The sequence below is a fragment of the Sorex fumeus genome, unplaced genomic scaffold (genome assembly GCF_029834395.1).
Source record: "Sorex fumeus unplaced genomic scaffold, SorFum_2.1 ptg000047l, whole genome shotgun sequence".
NCBI lineage: Eukaryota > Metazoa > Chordata > Mammalia > Eulipotyphla > Soricidae > Sorex > Sorex fumeus.
Genome location: NW_026606104.1, coordinates 55,166,314 through 55,186,693, shown reverse-complemented (window position 1 = coordinate 55,186,693; position 20,380 = coordinate 55,166,314). Strand labels below are relative to the sequence as shown.

The 20,380-nt window shown below is 42.9% G+C and overlaps 1 protein-coding gene across 2 annotated transcripts in view; it reads right to left on the bottom strand.

The window, feature by feature from the left end:
• Positions 1 to 17,569: 17,569 nt before the first annotated feature.
• Positions 17,570 to 20,380, bottom strand: part of SMAP2 (small ArfGAP2) — a 50,401-nt gene continuing 47,590 nt past the window's right edge. For both annotated transcript variants that reach the window (XM_056123268.1, XM_056123267.1), the window contains one exon: positions 17,570 to 18,971. In XM_056123268.1, the coding sequence (XP_055979243.1) occupies positions 18,846 to 18,971 (126 nt within the window). In that variant the 3' untranslated portion in view covers positions 17,570 to 18,845. The remainder of the gene's footprint in view (positions 18,972 to 20,380) is intronic.

The window sequence follows — 20,380 nt, the reverse complement described above, 5'->3', positions numbered from 1 at the left end:
TTATAATTTTACAAGAGATAGGATGGCAAGTAAGGTGCTTATCTTGCAGTGGCTGACCCAGGTTTGATTCCCCAGCACCTCATATGGTCCTCCCAACCTTGCCAGGAGAAATCGCAAAGAGCGGAGCCATGTGTAAGTCCTGAGCACAACTTGGTGGCCCAAACAAACAACAAAAATGCAAACTCTCTAGAGTAGAAAACTACATCCAACAGGTAAAATCTATTTTTAAGTTTATTTTCCCTCAGTTTTTGTTCCATACCAAGCATTGCTCAGAATAAGCAGGGCTTATTCTGGCTGTGCTCTTGGGTCACTTCTGGAAATGCTTGGGGGACCATATGCATTGCTGGGTACTGAATATGCATTGCCCCAGCACCTATTTTTAAAATTAAGTGTGTAGGCACACAGATACACTCGTTAAGACCATTCTCAACTAGGGACAATATCACCTTTGAGAGGCTGACAACATCACCTTTGAGGACAATATCACCTTTGAGTGCCATAATATAGGTATGGTACTTGCTTTGCCTATGGCTAACCTGGGTTAAATCCTTAACACCCTATATGGTCCCCTGAGCCAAGAGTCCCCGGAACCAGGAGTGATAACAGCACAACCAGGAAGAAGCCCTGAGCCTCCCTGAGCACAGATCCAAGAGTATGCTCAGAGCACTGCCAGTTTGTGCCCCCCCCAAAAAACACACATTGCCTCCAGGAAATACTTAAATATGTAGGGACATTTTTAATGGGTGTGTTTGTGTGTGTGTGTGTGTGTGTGTGTGTGTGACTGCTGATATCTAGAATAAGTTCAGGGATGCTGCTAAATATCCTGTAATGAACAGGGCAACTCCCTGTCCTCTACAAAATATCGAGTTCAAAATATTGGAAGTTCTATGGTCGAGGTATTCTGGTTTATGTGTGGCCTCTGAATGCTTCTACATTCAAATGTTAGAGATAAGTGGTTCTTACAGAGGCCATATGGTCTGCAACACCAAATATATTAGCTATATTTGACAGAAAGGTTGCCAATTCTTCTAAATAGTAAGCCAAAATGTGAAGACAAGTTATTATATGATTGGTTATCTATCAAATGTACAAGACTCCCTTTGACATTATTTTTTCTAGAAATGTAGCAACTGGCATCTTATTAATACCTTTTCTAGTAAAAAATAAATATATAAAAGTTATAGTAAAGTTATCATTTATTCTGATTCATTAGAGGTATATTTAACATTATTTTCAAATGCCAAGCTACAGAACATGCACCTGTCATGCTGAAGTTTTCACTGTCACACAGTAAAATAAAAAAAAAATTAAAATGGGAGATTTTCACAAAGCAGATGTAGTTCAATGTAAAAAAAAGCTGTTCTTTCATTATATTTTTCCTATATTTTTCAATGTTAAAATAAATTTTCTTCTCTTTAACTATGCTAATAAAAAGTAGGGTTTTTTGTTGTTGTTTTTTGTTTTTTGCCACACCTGGCAGTGCTCAGGGCTTACCCTTGGCTCTGTTCTCAGAAATCATTCCTGGCAGAGACTGGGGGACAATATGGGATGCTGTGGATTGAATTGGGTTGGCTGCCAGTAAGTCAAAGACCTTTCCCACTGTACCATCACTCTAGCCCTAGACAGGTTTTTATTATGAAAGAAAAAATTAACAATTGCAACATTAGGTCAAACCATTAAATATATATTGGTTCTTGAAATTTCACAATCAGAATACCACTGATTTAAATGTTTTAGCTACAATATGGTGCTTCTTTGATGTTGAACAATTTCATATATATGTTTGGTTCAGCAATTTCATACAGATGTTGAAAGTATTTCATATATGTTTTGCAATAGCTAATATCTAATAAGGGATGGATACAGCTTAAGGCTTTTCCACATTAATTACAATCATAAGATTCCCCCTATGCCCAGTATAAATTACCTTATGTTTAACAAAGGATAAATCATGCCTAGTTTTTTCCATAATGACTGCATTCATAAGGTTTCATTCCAGTGTGACCCTCTGATTGATAGAAAAATATATTCTCTAACTAAAGGCTTTCCCACATGCTTACATTTATAAGGTCTTTCCCCAGTATGAGTTCTCTGGGGTCAAGTATATACATGGGACTGGAGAGACAATATAGCTGGTAGGGGATTGCCTTGCAAGTGGCTCCCCTGGGTTCAATTCCTAGAGTCCTATATACTCCCTAGAGCACTGTCAGAAGTAATTCCTGAGCACAGAGCCAGGAGTAACTCCTGGGAATTGCCAGGTGTGACCCCAAAGCAAGCATACAAACAAAGGTAGATCTGTTTTGTGGCTGAAGGTTTTTACTGCATCTACTGCAAATATAGAATGAATAACCAGAATGAATAACCTTGTATTGACTATCTAATCTGGAAAATGTTTCCCCATAGATTTGAATGTAAAAGGTTTCTCTTTAACATGAGTTCTCAGATATTGGATCAACCCAATGCTCTGGCTAAAACACATTCGTAAGGCTTCCCCTCATATGAATTATAACGTGTTGAGTAAGAGATGATGGATGTCTCAAGGTCTTCCCTTACATTCGTAGGATTTTCCATCAGTATGAATTCTGGCGAGGAATAAGCAATGAACTTTGGCTAAAGGTTTTTATAGATTCCTTGCATCTGAAAGGTTTTTGTGCATTATTAATTTTCATGTGTTCACTTAAGTGAATAAGCTGTTTAAAGAATTTTTACAAACTTTATGGTCAAAGGTTTTCATTCTTATATAACTCCTTTAATGATGAATCTAACCTAAAATATATTTATTTATCTTTCCATATATGTTATTTTTATGGTCTTTTTTTACTTGTTAGACCAACTAATACTGGATTAACTTTTGGGTTAACATAAACACTCTTCTCAAATTTCTTTGGTTCTTAATCTGTTTCCGGAGAGAGCATTTTCTTAATGAGTCAATGGTATTTGTTCCTCACCAATACTTCGTCCCTGGGGGCTTCCTTACTTAACAAATTTGGAGATTCTTCCCAAGGTAGAATACATGGAACTTCATCTAGTGGACCTCTCCATCATCAGGCCATGGCATAATTCTCCCCATGAAATATATTCTTTAAAGTGGACTCTTTCAAAGTCTGAAATAAATAAAAAATATTCACTGTACTTAAAAAAATATGGCCAAAAAGGTCAAGGAGCTATCTCAAAGGGTGAGCCTGTATGACTTGCAACCTGTTGTCCTGGAATGGATCCCAGCACTTCATTGCCCCTCCTGAGAACCACTGGGTGTAGCCTTGTTGGTCCCTGACAACCCCTAGGTATAAAGTTGGTGGCACCAACATCACTGAGGATTAGCAGGTCATCATCAGGTCCTAGCACTGAACCATTAGGCCCATACAGCAGGGACAAGTATCCCCAGGAGTATCCCTGCAGTCCCCTGAGCACTTCTTGGAAAGCCCTCCCAAATAAACATAAACATAGGGCTGAAGAGATAGTACAGTGGGTAAGGCACTTGCCTTGCATATGGTTGACCTGATTTCAATCCCCAGCACTGGGTATGTTCCCCTGAGCCTGACAAGAGTGATCTCTGAGTACAGAGCCCAGAATAAATCCTACTCACATTTGGCTCCAAAACAAAAATAAATGGGACATAAAAAGGAGGGGGGAAATTTTTGTGTATAAATCACAAACATTTGAACACAAGAAAGGATTACACTAGACATAAAAGTGTTTTGGTTCTATCACTCCCTTTCCTGGTTGCTGTTATTCTTAAGATGCATGTGTCCACACATTCCACATGGTGCTGGGAATTACACACTTAGCCTCAGTGTTTGCACACACTTGGTCTCAGCCCAGTGAAGTTCTCACATTTTTTGTGGCGCTGGGGAGTCACACCATCAGTGCTGCCAGAGATTGCAATGAAGATGTGACAAAGTGCTGGGGATCATACTGTAAGGCAGGTGCTCTACAACTGAGCCACATCCAGGATCCTGTGTTTGTCTTTTAGTACAGTGGAAAGCATGTTTGCCTTGCATGCAGCCAACCAGGGTTTGATTCCTGGAATCTCATATAGTTCCTTTTCCTGGAATCACATATGATCCCTTGAGAACCAATGGGAGTAATTTTTGAGTGCAGAGGCAAGAGTAACCTCTGAGCACTGCTGGGTGTGGCCCCCAAACAAACAAAATTGGTCTTTTTAAAACTCAGTTATATCAGGGGCTGGAGCAATAGCACAGCGGGTAGGGTGTTTGCCTTGCACGCGGCCGACCTGGGTTCGATTCCCAGCATCCCATATGGTCCCCTGAGCACCACCAGGGATGATTCCTGAGTGCAGAGCCTGGAGTAACCCCTGTGCATCGCCTGGTGTGACCCAAAAAAGCAAAGAATAAAAACCAAACTCAGTTATATCATATGGGTTCCTTTCCAGGTATATACAGTTAGATTTACCTCAGTCTTTGACAACTGAGTTGTATTCTATTTAATGAACATTTAATAATTTGACTTTTCTCTATTGGGAAATATCTATACTCTTATCAGCGGTACACAGAGTTTACTGGTGAGGAGTTACTGGATTATGAATATAGATTTTTTCGATGAATGAGAGTATCTTTCCATGCAAAATCACAGAATTTCTATCAGCCTTCGTAACTGTTTCTTATATTAGTGGTGAAGTGGTTTCTTAAATTTGTGACAAACTGTATTGTAAAGTTTTAAAGCATGAAAGATGAGTGTCTCCCTGGTATTTACTCTTTCTTTTATTCATCCACTCTAGACCCTATATCCTAAAGTACCACTATCTCCTTTCACAGTATAACCTTATTTCCCAGGCTGTTTAACCTTGCTTTTGTAATAGGACAAATGACGTGCACAGTACTAACTGGGTAAATTTTGGAGATGACAAAAACAAAGCTAGAAGAAATGTTTGAATTAATTATTACAGGAAATAACAATTCCATAATTGTTTAACTTTTCATTTTAGGGTAAGTGCAAAATAAATGTCATTTTTTCTCAGTTTTTGAAGGAAGACATTTTACAAAAAATACCTGTCAGTAAGAAAAGAAGAGGCAGGATTAGAATACTTTACTATAAATGAAATCATTGAAAGTTTGAAGGGGAACAGGATATTCACAGTGGTGTTAAAAATATTATGCTCACAAAGTACTTGCTAAAGGCCAAGAAATAAGCGCAGTTTCAGTGGCCAGATTTGCTGATCACTGTCTTAGTGTCTCAAGGGATAACCTGACACTTTGTACCTTCTGCTTAATGTAATGTAATGCACGTAGTATCACTCCTGAAATATTCCTCTCAAAAATGTTTAGTCTGATTCTAAACTAAGTTTAGAATGTGAATGTCTGATTTATAAGGATGTAGAAATTATAGCGATGTAGAAATAAGGAAAATCCACTGAGAAGATACACAGTGAAAAGTCAACTTCATGAGGGAAAAAAAGGGGAAGTATATTTTAGAGTAAGAAAGAACAGAGATAACAACAACTTTGAATGTGTGGGTCCTGGTTTGGAAAAATCCAGAATAAAACACAGTTGGGGAGCATTTGAAGAGGAAATATGTATATGAATATTCAAATGATACTTTAACTATTATCAGCTTTCCTAGGTGTGGCATTGTGGTTATACAGGAGATCTTGTATCTATTTGGGGATAAAGAGACTATAACTATGAATTACTTCAAAAACTATAGATGGATGAAACCAATACAACAAGTGATAGTAAGCACAGTGCAGGTGGTGGCGGGTGGATGGGTATTCCATCTTCATGGTGAAAATCCGGGAAAAATACAAGGACAGTAATCCATGTTGTAAATTCCTAATTTAGCTGGTGTTCCTTGAATTCTAGGAAACCTGGCAGGGTGTTAGGATTGATACATCAATAAGGGATGGGGGAAGAACAAAAGAATTTTCTATACATGTACTCTTTTTAATGCTTAATCGAAGGAGATAATCATACAAGTAAGTGGGACCATGTGAGATAAATACCAGAAGATTTAGGAAAAGTTTCCAATAGGATTATGAAGGGACATGAAATCCATGATAAAGCAACAGGAAATGATGAAAAAGTGCTACTTAATAAGAGACTTGAACCCATGGATAACCCAACTTCATACAGGGAGTCTGTTCTGATGCAGAAACTGCCAACACCTCTGAGAGGAGACTGAAGGGCTGCCGTGTCTCCTCTGACTATCACCCGCAGGAGACAACATATTGAGTCTGAGCCATCCTCTATGTTGAATGTCAGCTGACTCCTCAGCTGGTGGCTGGAGGCTTCAGGTAATTATCCTGAGATGCTGCCTCTATGGTTCCCTGGTAGTACTGGGCAGAAAACAGTATAAAGTTCCAGAAAGCTCAGTTTCAGCCGGTTTCTCTTTCTGTCTTTAAATGTAAGTTTAGGTAACATGGTTACAATAGTGTTAAAGTAGATGGTTAACCTTTGTTTTTGTGTTTTTGGGGCCACACCCAGAGATGCTCAGGAGATAATCCCAGTCTGGTGCTGAGGCCATGAGGAGTCAGGAGTCGAACTCCTGACTTCACACATGCAAGGCCAAGTGCTAGACCATTGAGCCATGTCCCAGACCTAATTTCCATAGTTTTGATGTACAAAGTTATTGCACCTTCACCACCAACTCCACCACTTTTGATCCTGCTCTTCTTCACTCCTTCCTTTAGTCTTCTCCTTCCAGTGCTCAATCTAGCAACCCAAGATGAAGGGTTTGTCTTCACTAGATATTGTATCTTCCTGTCTCTGTACACACCACAGTTGAGCAATATCATCTGCTACTTGTCCTTCTCCCTCTTATTTCATGACTCTCTCCAGTTGCATCCGAGTTGCACTGAATTGCAATTCCATCTTTTTTTCTTATAGACAGAGCTCCTGGACTTCCAAGGAGCCTTGACAGTTTTCAGGAAAGGTACCTGGAGACCTCATGGCTTCACCCGGCCCACAGGGTCCAGAACACTCTCTTGGGGCTAAGCAGCATAAAAGAACAAACTTAATTCTTTTGGGTGCAGTTTATGTTGCACAGACTCTGAGGTTTGAAATAAACGAGGAGGTGAGTTTGAGTCCCTAACCCCCCCTTGTGGGCAGTGGCGAAACACACGACCTATCAAATGCCTGGCCCTGCCCACGACGTGGCCAGGACAGATCCACGCAGCCCCAGCCTTGGTCTGAACCCCAGACCGTGGCGCTGAGGAGCACAGGGGGAGCTGGGAGCCCGAACGGCTCTCCCGCGCCGAGCCGGCGCACCCTGGCCCTCCAGCCCGGCGCGGCAGTTTGCAAACGCGCAGAGAAGCGCGGAGCAGCCTTCGCCCAGAGCCGCGCGCGGGCCAGTGCGCGTGCGCCGGCGCCCCTCCCCCGCACCCCCCCCCCTCCCCCAGCAGCTCTGCTCGCTGAGTCTCGCGAGACCCGAACCCTGGGCCCGGGGGTGAATGAGGCAGACCCTGGGTTCTGGGTGGACCCGACCCCTTTGCAGCCCGCTGGAGTGCCCGGAAGACCTAGGTCTCCCGGGATGGGCAGGGGATGTTTTGTGTGCGCTGTCTCTCATCACTCAGTTGAGACGATACTGGTGGCAACTGTTACCATTTTTAGTTAATAATATGTACGTGGCTGGAGCGTGTTTGCCTTGCATGCGGCTGACCCGGGTTCGATTCCCAGCATCTCTGATAGTCCCCTGAGCACCACCAGGAGTAAATTCTGAGTGCCTGGAGTAACCCTTGTGTGTCGCCGGGTGTGACCCCAAAAAAGCAAAACACAAAACCAACACCGAGATATGCAACTTAGCCCTGAGCACCGAGGGTAGGTCCCTCAAAACAAACAAACCCCCACAGCAACTTGGAACAGAGAATAAAAGGTCGGAGAGCAGTATAAGAGGGTATGAGTCTGGCCTTGCACGCGGCCAACCAGAGTTCTATCCCTGGTACCCCCTGGCTGATCCCTGAGTACTAGCCCTGCACACAATCGGGTCTTCACAGAATAAAATTGTAATAGTGACTGAATTGAAGGTGCCTCTCCTTTGAACCCCAGACGAATGCTGTGGCCCATAGTGTGCCTGTGTTTGGAGTAAGGAAATCATTAAGATGAAATGATTTAATGTGGTCATAAGGTGTAAGCACTAAGGGAAGGGCAGGTGAAGAACTAGCAAGGTTTTAATAGAGACCATCAGAGAGATCTTGCCAGACCCGCAGCCTTCAGAGTTAAGAGAAGATAAACATCGGTTGTGTAAATCATGATCCAGCTCATACTATTTCATTATAGCAGCAAATGGAAACACTGGCTTTCATAGAGTATTTATTATGATAGATTTATGTGCCTTTGTCCTATTGGGATACATATTTTAGTCCATTTAGTCCTTCTAACAATCCGGATTCTTGGGGTAAATGTTATTTTTATTCCCACTTTGTAGAAATTACATTGTTCAACATCATCGAGTTTGTGAGTTGTAGAATCCAATCTGTGGTATTTTCTACTCAATAACTAGCACAAAATATAGTAAAATGTTAACGACAGAATCTAATAGTGGTACATAACTGCCTATTGTAAACTTTCTTTTGGGATACCCATTTAAATGCTTCTAACATTGTCACGAATACTGCACTTTTAGGTATGGAAGAATTATATTTTTAACTATTTAAAGTTATAATTTACAATGTATTGTTAGTTGTATTCATTAATATTCCATTTAGACTATTATGATATGGTCATAATTTATCCTTTTTCTACTTAATGTTTCAGCAAGATAAAAGTTCTGTTTGTGTCCTGTTTTTCTTTTTTAGCCCCCGCTGCTACCCCCTGCCAGCTGTGTTGATGTCCCACTCCTGGCTCTGCGCTCAGAGATCACACCTGGCAGACTCTGGGGACCACACGGGATGCTGGGGATCAAACCCAGATTGGTTGCCTGTGCCTTACCCACTGTAATTCAGGACCCTGTGTCATAAATGTATTAAAGCATCTTTCCCTTAGTCTGGAACATTTCTTCCTAGTTGAGAATTCACCCCGAATTCTTGAGGCCAGGCGCCCAGACATCAGGTCTGTTATTAGGTCACTGCCTACCGCCCCCATACCCGTCACAGCTGACTGATCAAATAATCTTGCCAATGCTCAGAGTTTCGAGTTGAGCAACACAGACGAAGTTGCTGAGACTGAAACATAGTAAGGGTTTAGATGTTTAGAGAGCACACATCTGGGCCTCTTGCTTTGCAGTGCCCAGTGATATGCTGCTTCCAAATCTAACCCCCTCATTTTCCATTTTGAAGCAGTTCTACTCCAAAACTTCACTTACTCAACACTGTAACTTTAATGCACTTGACCTCTAAGTGGAAAAGTGGTTTAAGCCTTGCTTTTCAGGACTGCATTTAGATTGTTTGAGTGATAAATATATCTTGAACCAGAGCCAGTCAGGCAAATGTTCTGACAAAGTGTGTGTGATTCAGAAAGATGAAATCATTTTAACATCTTGAAGAGACAAATGGGGATTATTTGTGGAAAACCAATGAGTCTCCAAGTGAAACAGAAGCTGTTTGAAATCATTGCCCATCTCTGCATGGAACTGAGAAAAAAAGAGAATTCAGTGTCCTACTACTATTATTATTATGGTCCGCTCCCTTCTGCTCCCTTGACTGCTGCTGATGTTGCGATGACTGGGGGCAGGATAAGTCCTTGGCTGTGATGCTCACTGGGGTGACATATCTAGTTGTGATGCTCATACTCTGCCTCAGTGCTCACTGAGCCTTGTGCTCACCTTTCATTGTGATCTTTGCACACATGCTCACGGGGGGCTGCACTCTTTAGTAGAGGCTGGACTTGCTGGGGGTTGCTGCAGCGTGCACACAAAGTGTTCCTCAGGCCTGGCTGGGGCACTGAAACATCTTTCTAGGTGTGGTGCTTTCTAGAAGTTGTACCACTTTTTGTGGGGCCTACAGAAACCTGGCAGTCATGTGGCCAGAAGCCACCTGTGATCCTAGAAATCAGAGACTGCAGTTTCCAGGCATGTGCTCAACACAAGTTGTAACCCCAGGGATTTGAGCTGGTGACCACTACTTAGCAGGGTATGTGTTCTAAGACACTCATTATTCCTCTGGGCCACGTTTAAAAAAGGGGGGGGGGGCTATCTCCAGAAGTGCTCTGGTGGGGTTCGTAAAAACAAAAGCATGTGCATGACCACTGGGCTATCTTTCTGGCCCCTGCCCTAATCTTACACAGACAGTCTGAACAGCTTCGTCTGGTACTTGCCTTTACTTTTCATCCCCAGGTTCTCCCTTTTCATAGCAATAAAGTTCATTCGAATCACTACCACTGCTGACATTTACATGACCATTTTCAATGGTGGTCCTCAGGAACATTCTTTTTTAATAAACTTTTGGGCCACAATCAGTGATGCAGGGGTTACTCCTAGCTCTGTATTTGGAATTATCCCTGGCAGTGCTTGGGGGACCAGATAGGATTTTGGGGCTTGAACCCAGGTTGGCTGTGTGCAAGGCAAACGCCCTCCCTACTGTACTATCACTCCAGCCCCAAGGGTGAAGGGTCATCTGTTTGGTTTGGAGGAGACACCCAGCAATGCTCAGGGGTTACTCCTGGCTCTGCATTAAGAAATTACTCCTGGCAATGCTAGGAGGACTATATAGGATTCTGGGGATCAAATCCGAGCTGTGTGTGAGGCAAACACCCTGTCCACTGTCCTATCCCTAGGGCCCCCTTAGGAACATTTTTTTGTAAATTGAATCACCATGAGATGAAGCATCACAAAACTGCTCATGACTGCGTTTCATACAATGTTCCAACAACCATCCCTTCACCAGAGTCATTTTCCAGCACCAGTGTCCCCAGTTTCCCTCCAACCCCTTCAAGCCAACCCCCACCCCACCCTGTTTTTATGGCAGATACCTCTATTCTTTTTCTCGTTCTCATTTTAGGCATTATGGTTTAAAATTCAGATGCTGAAAGGTTATCATGTATATGCATCCCTTTACCTGCTTTCAACACTCAGTTCTTCTCCAGATTGATCATTTCCAACTAATATCGTAATAATGGATCCTCCTCTATCTTCACTACCCTCCATCTCCCACACCACTGGCCAATCACTGACCAGTCCTCCTGGCCCACTTTCCCTGGCCTTGGGTATTAGTTTCATACTGTGTGTGTATATATATATATATATATATACATACATATATACATATATGTACATATATATGTACATATATATACACACACACACATACCTTAGGAACATTCTTAAACACTGATTTATGACTGGTTTTTAAAAAAGGAATTTAGGAATGTAGCTGTCAACTGAACTCTCAAAAAGAAGTGTCAGTAATGACAGCATGGCTCAAAGCAATTAAAAATATTTCACTGTACAAATTTGTTATAACAAATGATTTTCTACTTCTAGCAGAATGTGGAAAATACTGAATAATGGGCTGGAAAGATAGCACAGTGGGTAGGGTGCTTGCCTTGTGTGCATCCATCTGTCCTCAACCAGACAACTCTACGCAAATAGAGAATGGCCAGTATTCCCACCTTTAGGTGGCATAATTCTGAGGTTCGGGTTGTGTGGTTCCCCCTCTCCAGCTGTAGCTTAATAATCTAGCCCTTACAGGCCATCTTCCTTCCCTGCCCCACTCCCTCTTGGTAGTTTTTGCGTGTCCCAAATAACCTCTCATCCAGTCCTTGTGCCGAGGCCTGCTTCAGAGAGAACCCATATTAGATGGTCATTGAATGCATGGGCAACTGTCCTCTAAGTCATGCAATTCTTGGGAGGAGTCCTGGTGTGTCTTATCAGCCGACTCTAACCCCATCCCAAGAAATAGAACCCTTAAATCCCATGCTTAATGCACTAGTTATATTGCTTCTAATAAACACAATAATAAACACACAAGCCATTCATCAAGTGACACACTATTTGTGTACTTTCTTTTTTTGGTGGTGGTGGGGATTGGGCCACACCTGGTGAGCCCCATTCAGGGATACTCATGGTTCAATACTCTGGGAATTCCTGGCAGTGCTCAGAAGACCATATGTGGTGCTGGGGATTGAACCACAGTTGGCCATGTGCAATGCAAACCCCCGTATGATCTCTCCAGTTCCCTGAGCACCATGGCAGCAACCCCTCAGCATAGAACTAGGAGTAGCACCTGCGCACTACTAGAAGTGACCCTAAAATCAACATTTATGTGTATGTACACACATGTACGCATAACAATTAACATGGTCTTTTGGAGTCATAGTCACCTCTGGTTCTAAGCTGGGTTCCAGTGAATTTATTTATTCCGTTATTACTCAGTCATTTTGCCACTGTATTTAGTAATGCAGACTTTTTGCTGAAGTTCTTTTTTCTCTTAAAAGGACTTAAAACACAAGAGTAAACAAAAGATGATTCTTTCTTCTCTTGTCCTCTCTAGAACTATATCCTCCAGAGTTTTTGTGTTTCTGCAGCAACCGGTGTCATTCACTCTGTAAGTGTGTGTGTGTGTGTGTGTGTGTGTGTGTGTGTGTGTGTGTGTATGAGTGCATGCATGCATGCTGTAGGGGATAGATGAGGGAGACACAAAGCTGAACAAACCATCTTCCCCTTGCTTTCCTTAAGCCCCACAAAAATAATAAACTAGACTGTACAAATGTATGGTCATTTTATGGGAGAAGTAGGAATTAATGAGACCTTTCTTAAGGGAAAAGTCCGTGACATCATGGGGCTTCCCAAGGACTAATTGCAACCCTCCCCACAAGGGCCCTTTTTCTCTAGGGTTTTCAGTCCACAGCTCCCTTCTCTGGGAAACCTACATCTCTACCAAAGGAAGGGTCTTATCCGACCATTCACCTCAGTCCTCGTCTTGTCTTCACTTCTAGTACAAAAGAGCACAAGAATACATATACCGAGCTCCACTCTCTCACGAAATCCCATCGTGATTGACAAAAGGGAACTTTAAACTGAAGACATATTCCTGCAGGGATAGATTAAATGAAAACAACAAAAATTTTGAAAATGAAAGCAGATGGGAAGTGGTGACAGCCTTATGAGTTCTGAAAAGGCTGAATCTCAAGTGAGCGGCGGGGCTAGCCAAGAAGTAACCCCAACTACATTGCAGAATCTCAAAGCAGGGGGGAAAAAAAAGAGAAAAAAAAGCCTCAAGGGCCTTCTGGAAACTGGGGAAATGAACAGAATGCTAAAAATAGAATATCGGCTGTTAATCTGTTGACAAAACTTATTTTCTGCATTCCTGTGATACCCTAGGGTTTATTGCCTGTCATTTTCCCTCTCTGCAGGAAGCTGGAAGACGAGTCTCAGGAGAGGATAAAGCAGAGCGAGGGCCTGGTTGTGCTGAAATTGAGGGAGAGAATGGGTTGAAGAAGGCATGAAATTTTCTCCGCTAAGCCTGAAACTCCCAACCTTCCACCCACTCAGGTCTATACTTGCTGAGCAGCAAATCTAAAACAAAACAAGCACTACACTGTCGCACTGTCGCCCCATTGTTCATCGATTTGCTCAAGCGGGCCCAGTAACATGGTGAGACTTGTTGCTGTGTTTGGAATATCAAATACATCATGGGGAGCTTGCCAGGCTTTGCCGTGTGGGCAAGATACTCTCGGTAGCTTGCCAGACTCTCCCGAGAGGGGCAGAGGAATTGAACCTGGCTTGGCCAAGCTGGCCGCAAGCAAAGCAAACATCCTACTACTCTGCTATCACCCCAGCACAAAACTAAACAAGAATTAAAAAAATCTCTAGTGACTTTTATCAGCTTAAGAGAAAAAAATCTAAGAATATTGACACTGAATATTCACCATGGATATGACTCAGGAAGGTGACACTCCCTAGTCCAAGCAGGGCAACTCTGTCCCCTAATACTGAGGGTCTCATGGTCTGGGATTCAATCCCTACCAGGTCACTGGGAAAAATAAGGTTTGAAAAACATAATTGCCTACTTTGAGGCTCTTTAACTAGAACTTGTCAGTTTCCATATATTATCCTGGTCTGCTACTGATCTACTAACCCATAAAGGCTGGAGACAGAACAGCTTATAGCCTCAACAAGAACAAATACTTGTTATTCTGGGCTCTACTTGGGGTAAGCAAATTTTAGGTCATCCTCAAATTGGATTGGCCAACACACCAAACTATATGTGTTTCATAAATCCAAAAAAATGCATCAAATGCTATAGAGGGCCGAGGGCCAGACTAATAGTACAACAGCCACAGAGCTCTTGCCTTGCCTATGGCTGACCTGGGTTTGATCCCTAGCACCACATATGGTCCTCTAAACTTCAGCATAGAAATAAAAGAAGTCTTGTTCCTTAAAAAAAAAAAGAAACCAAATAAACACAATAGTTAAATGCAACATATAAAACCAACTGGGTTATGATTTTGCTTTTAAAATGATATTCTCGGGTAACTGATAAAAACCGAAAATAAAATTTAAGTGATAAGGATTTATTTTCATTCGTATGAAAATGTGCTTGGGCCAGAGCAATAGTATAGAAAGAGGGCATTTACCTCGCACACAGCCGGCCAGGTTCTATCCCCAGCATCCCATATACTCCCCAGAGCCCACTGGAAATGATTCTGAGTGCAGAGCCAGGAGTAAGCCCTGAGCACTGCCAATGTGGCCCCAAAACAAAACAAACAAAAATGTTATGTGGCTATGTAGACTTCTGTAGAGGGGGAGGGTGCTGGGGATTGAACCCAAGGTTTCACACATGTGAGCAAGAGCTTTCTGGCTGAGCTATATCCTTGGCCATACGTACACTATTATCAAAAGGGTCATGCTCACATGCTTAGGGCTGAAGCATCACTGGGTCTATATGTTTTCTAATATCAATGTGAAAAATGTGGTCAACAGTTATTTTGTGACATTCCTCTATGTGGTTGTATATATCTATAGTTTGGTAATTTTTATTGCTGTTTAGTATTCTATTGTATGAATATATCACAATTTTTTTAAGTTTTAAGTTGAGGTATTATGGATACATTAGCTTCATATGGATAACACAATGATTCATGATTTGTATATACACTATAATGTACCCATTTTTCAGATGAGAGACACCGGGATTACTTTCAGTTAGAGTTATTATGAATAAGAACTATGATGAATATCTATTTTTTACTAAAATTCTTGTCTCTTTTCTGGAGGGGGGAGGAGGTTTTGGTCACACTTGGCCATGCGTGGGTATTACTTCTTGCTCTGTGCTCAGGGATCACTCCTGTCAGGACTTGGGGACCATATGGTGCTGGAGACTGAACCTGGGTCAACCAAATGCAAGGCAAGTGCCAAGCCACAGTAATATCTCTCCAGCCTCTACATTCATGTCTCATGTATGTGGATTTCTCTTTGGTATATACACAGGAATAGAATTTCTGAGTCACAGGTATATCTATAACCAAACCTAAGAGAGAAAATTAAGGGGCTAGAGTGATAGCATAGCAGGTAGGGCATTTGCCTTGTACAAGGCCAAACTGGGTTCAATTCCCAGCATCCTATATGGTCTCCCGCGCAATGCCAGGAGTGATTCCTGAGTGCAGAGCCAGGAGTAACTCCTGAGTATCACCGGGTGTGACCCAAAAAGAAAAAAAAAAAAGAGAGAAAATTAAGCCTATTTTGCACCACATTTATATCAGGGGAGATATGATGATTATCACAATAAGGTTCAAGTACAAAATAAAATTTAATGTAATATTTTAGATGCCAGAGTTGAAAACTTAATTCTGTAAAGGAAAATAGGCAGTATACTATATTGCATTAAATTATTTGAATTTCCTTATTTACATAGGTTAAAATTATATAGCAGTTAATCACTATGAACGGGCTTTTGTTGATTTATCTCCTAACAATTCCATTTGTCATTTCTTTAAGTTTTGTTGTAGCAAGCAATATGAAATTAATTTGTTATATGTCTTCCAAGGAAGCAGGCTGGGGGATGGCAGGGACCCTGGGACAGTGGTGGTGGGTGGGATTGATATTGCAATGCTGTGTGCCTGAAATAATTCTATTATGAACAGCTTAGTAAACCACTGGGGCCTTAATTTTATATATATATATATATATATATGTATACATCATGATCACGATCACGACCACCCTGTTGTTCGTCGATTGCCTCGAGCAGGTGCCAGTAACGTCTTCTTTGTCCTAGCCCTGAGATTTTTTTTTTTTTAAAGTGCCATATTCAAGGCTTTTTCAGGGTTAGGAGAATGAGACCCATCATTGTTACTGGTATTTGGCATATTGGGTACGCCACGGGGAGTTTGCCAGACTCTGCCGTGTGGGCATGTTACATGTATACATATATATAATTATAGCCAAAAAAGATTCCCTTTACCGTTACTTTTAAAATTTTTAAATTTTTAAAAACTTTTAGGCACACCTGGTAGTGCTCTGGCTGCATGCTCAGGAATCACTCCTGGTGGTGCTCAGGAAACCATATGAGGTGCCAGGGATTGAACCGGGATTGGTCATGTATAAGACAAACACCCTTCTCACTATTCCTGCTCCCCCCTTTAAAATTTTTTATTTTAATGATTTTTTTTTTAAATCACCATGAGATACACAGCTACAAAGCTGTTCATGATCGACCTGCCACAACTTTTTTTAAAGCAGAGGCCGCACACAGCTACACTGGGTGGGTGGAGGAGGCTGCAGGGGACGATGGTCAGTTTCAGCAATGCTGGGCTCTAGAGTCCAGTGCTTAGTCCAGTGATAAGGGGATGAGCAGGGTCTTACTGATTGGTGCAAGGCTGTCACCGGGGGTTGCACCCAAAGGTGCCCAGGGACAATGCTAAATTTCAGGGACCATATTCAGGGACTGGGGTTGCATTCTGGCCCTACCATTACCTCTCTTTTACACACTGAGAGTGCATGGGGGGTTATTTGCTTGCCAAGGCGACAAAGAAAGAAACATGAATACTGGCAGCCTTGCCTAGAGTTTACTAAGTCACTCCCTCTGGCCACTTTGCTCCTTTCTCTTTTACATCAGGAAGCATTTTAAAAGTCTAGCTACGCATGACGTACTGAATACACCAAAACCAGTAACAACAAGACTCACAATTTGTTGTGAGACGTTACTGGTGCCCGCTTGAGCAAATCGATGAACAACAGGAGGACAGTGACAGTGAGAGTGACTCAAAAGAGGGAAGAGAGAAAAGCAAGTTTCGGCTTCTCTATTTGTTGAGAGGAAAAGTGTTCTCAACTCTCCCCTTCGATGTTTCTACAAGGTACAGATCGCTGAGGCTTCCCAAGCTACAAACCAGACACAACTGTGGCGAAAAAAGGAAAACCTTTCTGCCTGACTACTCATTTGGTATACCAGGAGAGAATTTTTTTTTCTTTTTGAGTCACACCCAGCGATGCTCAGGGGTTATTTCAGGCTCTACACTCAGGAATTACTCCTGGCAGTGCTTGGGGGATCATATGGGATGCTGGGATTTAACCTGGGTGGGCCGCGTGCAAGGCAAATGTCATACCCAGTGTAATATTGCTCCGGCCCTAACCAGAAAAGAATTCTTTTAATACAGAAAGTGAAGGAACTGCCTGCTAGAAAACAAGAAATCTGGGGTTAACTTACCTATGTGTAAGACTGACACACAGTAACAGCCAAACAGTCCTTCCCTGAAATATTTATTAAGGAATTTACACATACACAGGAGAAAGACAACCAGGAATTGAGGTTCCCACAGATGAGATCTTTTACGCCAAGTTTTTTTCTTTAATTTTCAAGTGAGATGAACAATGACGGAGAGGAAAGCTGTCCAGACTCCTTGCCCCAGACACCTGGGACAGGTGGGAAGACAGCGCAGCCCGGGGCACACAGGCATGACAGAGTGATGGGCAAACTGGGGTACGGGAAGAAGAGGAAAGGAGTGATCGAATGAGATTGAAAATATTGTTTTCAACTCTAAGAAAAACTGGCAACAGGTTTAAGCTGTTGGTAAATTAACTCCTCTCTGTTGTAAACCTAAACTTAAAAACAAAACAACAATCTCCAGAGGAAATGGGGAGAGTGGGAGGTGGACACACATACACACAGACAGACACAGACACACGCGCACACACACACACACACACACACACACATACGAGCAATACACACACTAAGCTCTGCGTTCCCGCTGGAGAGGCAGGCCCTTCGATCGTGGACCCAGATCCTACCACAGGCAGAGTGGAGGTGAGGAAGCGGAGTATGTTTTCGGGGAGCCTTCGTGAAGTCTTTGGTGCTAATACAGGCTGGTTGAAGCTGCACATCTCGAAGCCTCAGAAACAGAAAGCAAGTCAGGGCAGAGGATAGGAACATTTTTGCTCATCCTCACAGGAAGATGTGTTCCTCACCCCAGGGCTAGGGCTAACCTGATCTGAGAGATCCAAGGAGTATTTAATTTGACTTCAGCATTTTTCTTCATTTCCACACATCACGGAAGCATGGTGCCTCCTTCAACCAAAATTTAGATACACAGAAATCGCTTATTAACACACGGAGGAGGATCTCTGAACACTCACCTCTTGGTCTAAAACACAACACCTGTGTACCTTTCGGAGGTTTAACTTTGGGGGAAAGGGACGCAACGGCGCACACATTTCCCTCAGTTTAAACGCTTTCTCCAACACGTCCTCAGGTGCTGGTGCCAGGAGAGAACTGGGGCTCAGGTGGCAAAGGAAGTCAGGATGGCCAGGGGCACATGGACAACGAAAACGCAACAGAGAGGCCAGCATGTCTGGGAAGAGGCTGGGCTGAGCAGAATGCCAAATTCCAAATGATGAACTGCCTTGAGCAAGTTCTAAATCAAACAGAAAGAGGTAGGAAAAGGGAAAGGGGGTGGAGGAACTGGGAAAGAGGAGAAGGGGAGCGACGAGGCCAGCGTCAGCCGAACAGGAGCTTGTTTTTACTTCCACATTTGAGGGCTGAGAGTCTGATTGGCTGCCTGTCCGTTTCCGCTATTCATTGACTGTCCATAGTTTAGCATGCCGTTGGTTCCACAGAAGTTCATCCCAGCCATCTGCTGAGTCATCTGCAAGGGAGAGAGCAAACTTTCAGTTCAGGCTGTGGACATGCCACCAAGGCGTGCAAAAGGCAGGGGAGGAATCTTCCTGCTGGTGGGGACTGGGAGAAGGAGACAAGGGGGAACATGGTTAGGGTACATAGCTACCTTGAGCCCCAAGTGATTACTTGAAGGACCTCAGACCAGGAAAAGGCCAGACTTTTCAAAAGGGAGATGTTGTCGGAGACTAAAGCTAGACGATCCAGGCAGCATGAAACACTTTCCCTTCTACCTCACCCTTAGTAGACTAGGCCTACTGATAACGTGCCACAGCTACCCCTGAGACAGGGAAATCCTTGCACTCCATCTCCTGTCTTATTTCTAAGCTACTACTGGTATGAGGGGCTGGAGCGATAGCACAGCGGTAGGGCATTTGCCTTGCGCGCAGCCAGCCCGGCTGAGCCAGGTTCGATTCCTCCGCCCCTCTCGGAGAGCCCAGCAAGCTACCGTTAAGTATCTCGCCCGTGTGGCAAAGCCTGGCAAGCTCCCCATGATGTATTCAATATGCCAAACACAGTAACAATAAGTCTCAAAAATGGAGACGTTACTGGGCCTGCTCGAGCAAACTGATGAACAACGGGAGGACAGTGTTTGTTTGGTAAGAGAGGGAAGGTGCCAGGAGAAGACAGAGGTGTCAATTCTATGGGACTGTGAAGCTGAACCTCTTTATGAACGGAACAGAGAATCTGATGTCTGCCAGTGAGCAAAAGTAAGAATTACTCCATGAAACATGCCTTACAGGGGCTGGAGAGGCAGAAAGGGGTTAGGTGCTTGCCTGCCACTCAGCCAAGCCCTGGTCCTGACATTCCCCACCCTACCGGACCCAGCACTTGCAGACAGATGCTAGGAAGCCCCTGAGCACCAAACAAAACAACCACAGAATTCAGGCTAGTTATTTAGCAGGAAATCCTTTAATTTGGATTTATCCCATATTTTCTTTTATTGAGATTAACTAAATGTTTTACTTTATTTATTTATTTATTTTTAAAATTTTTATTAGTGAGACACCATGAGGTACAGTTGTAGACTTATAAATTTTTGTGCTTGGGTTTCAATTATACAATGATGAAATACTACAATGATCAAGTACCCATCCCTCCACCAGTGCCCTTTTCCCACCACCACAGATCCCAGTATCCCTCCCACCCCCCATCCCCCACAACCCACCCTGCTTCTGTGGCAGAGCATTCCCTTTTGTTCTCTCTCTCTTATTGGGTGTTGTGGTTTGCAAAAGAGGCAATGGGTGACAATCATGTTTGGTCTATAGTCTACTTTCAGCATGCTTCTCCCATCCTGGGAGGTATCCCATATTTTCAAGATTAGATTCAGGTCAAATCGTTTGGCACTCTCTTACTATGTAGGTGATTCTATGTCTTATC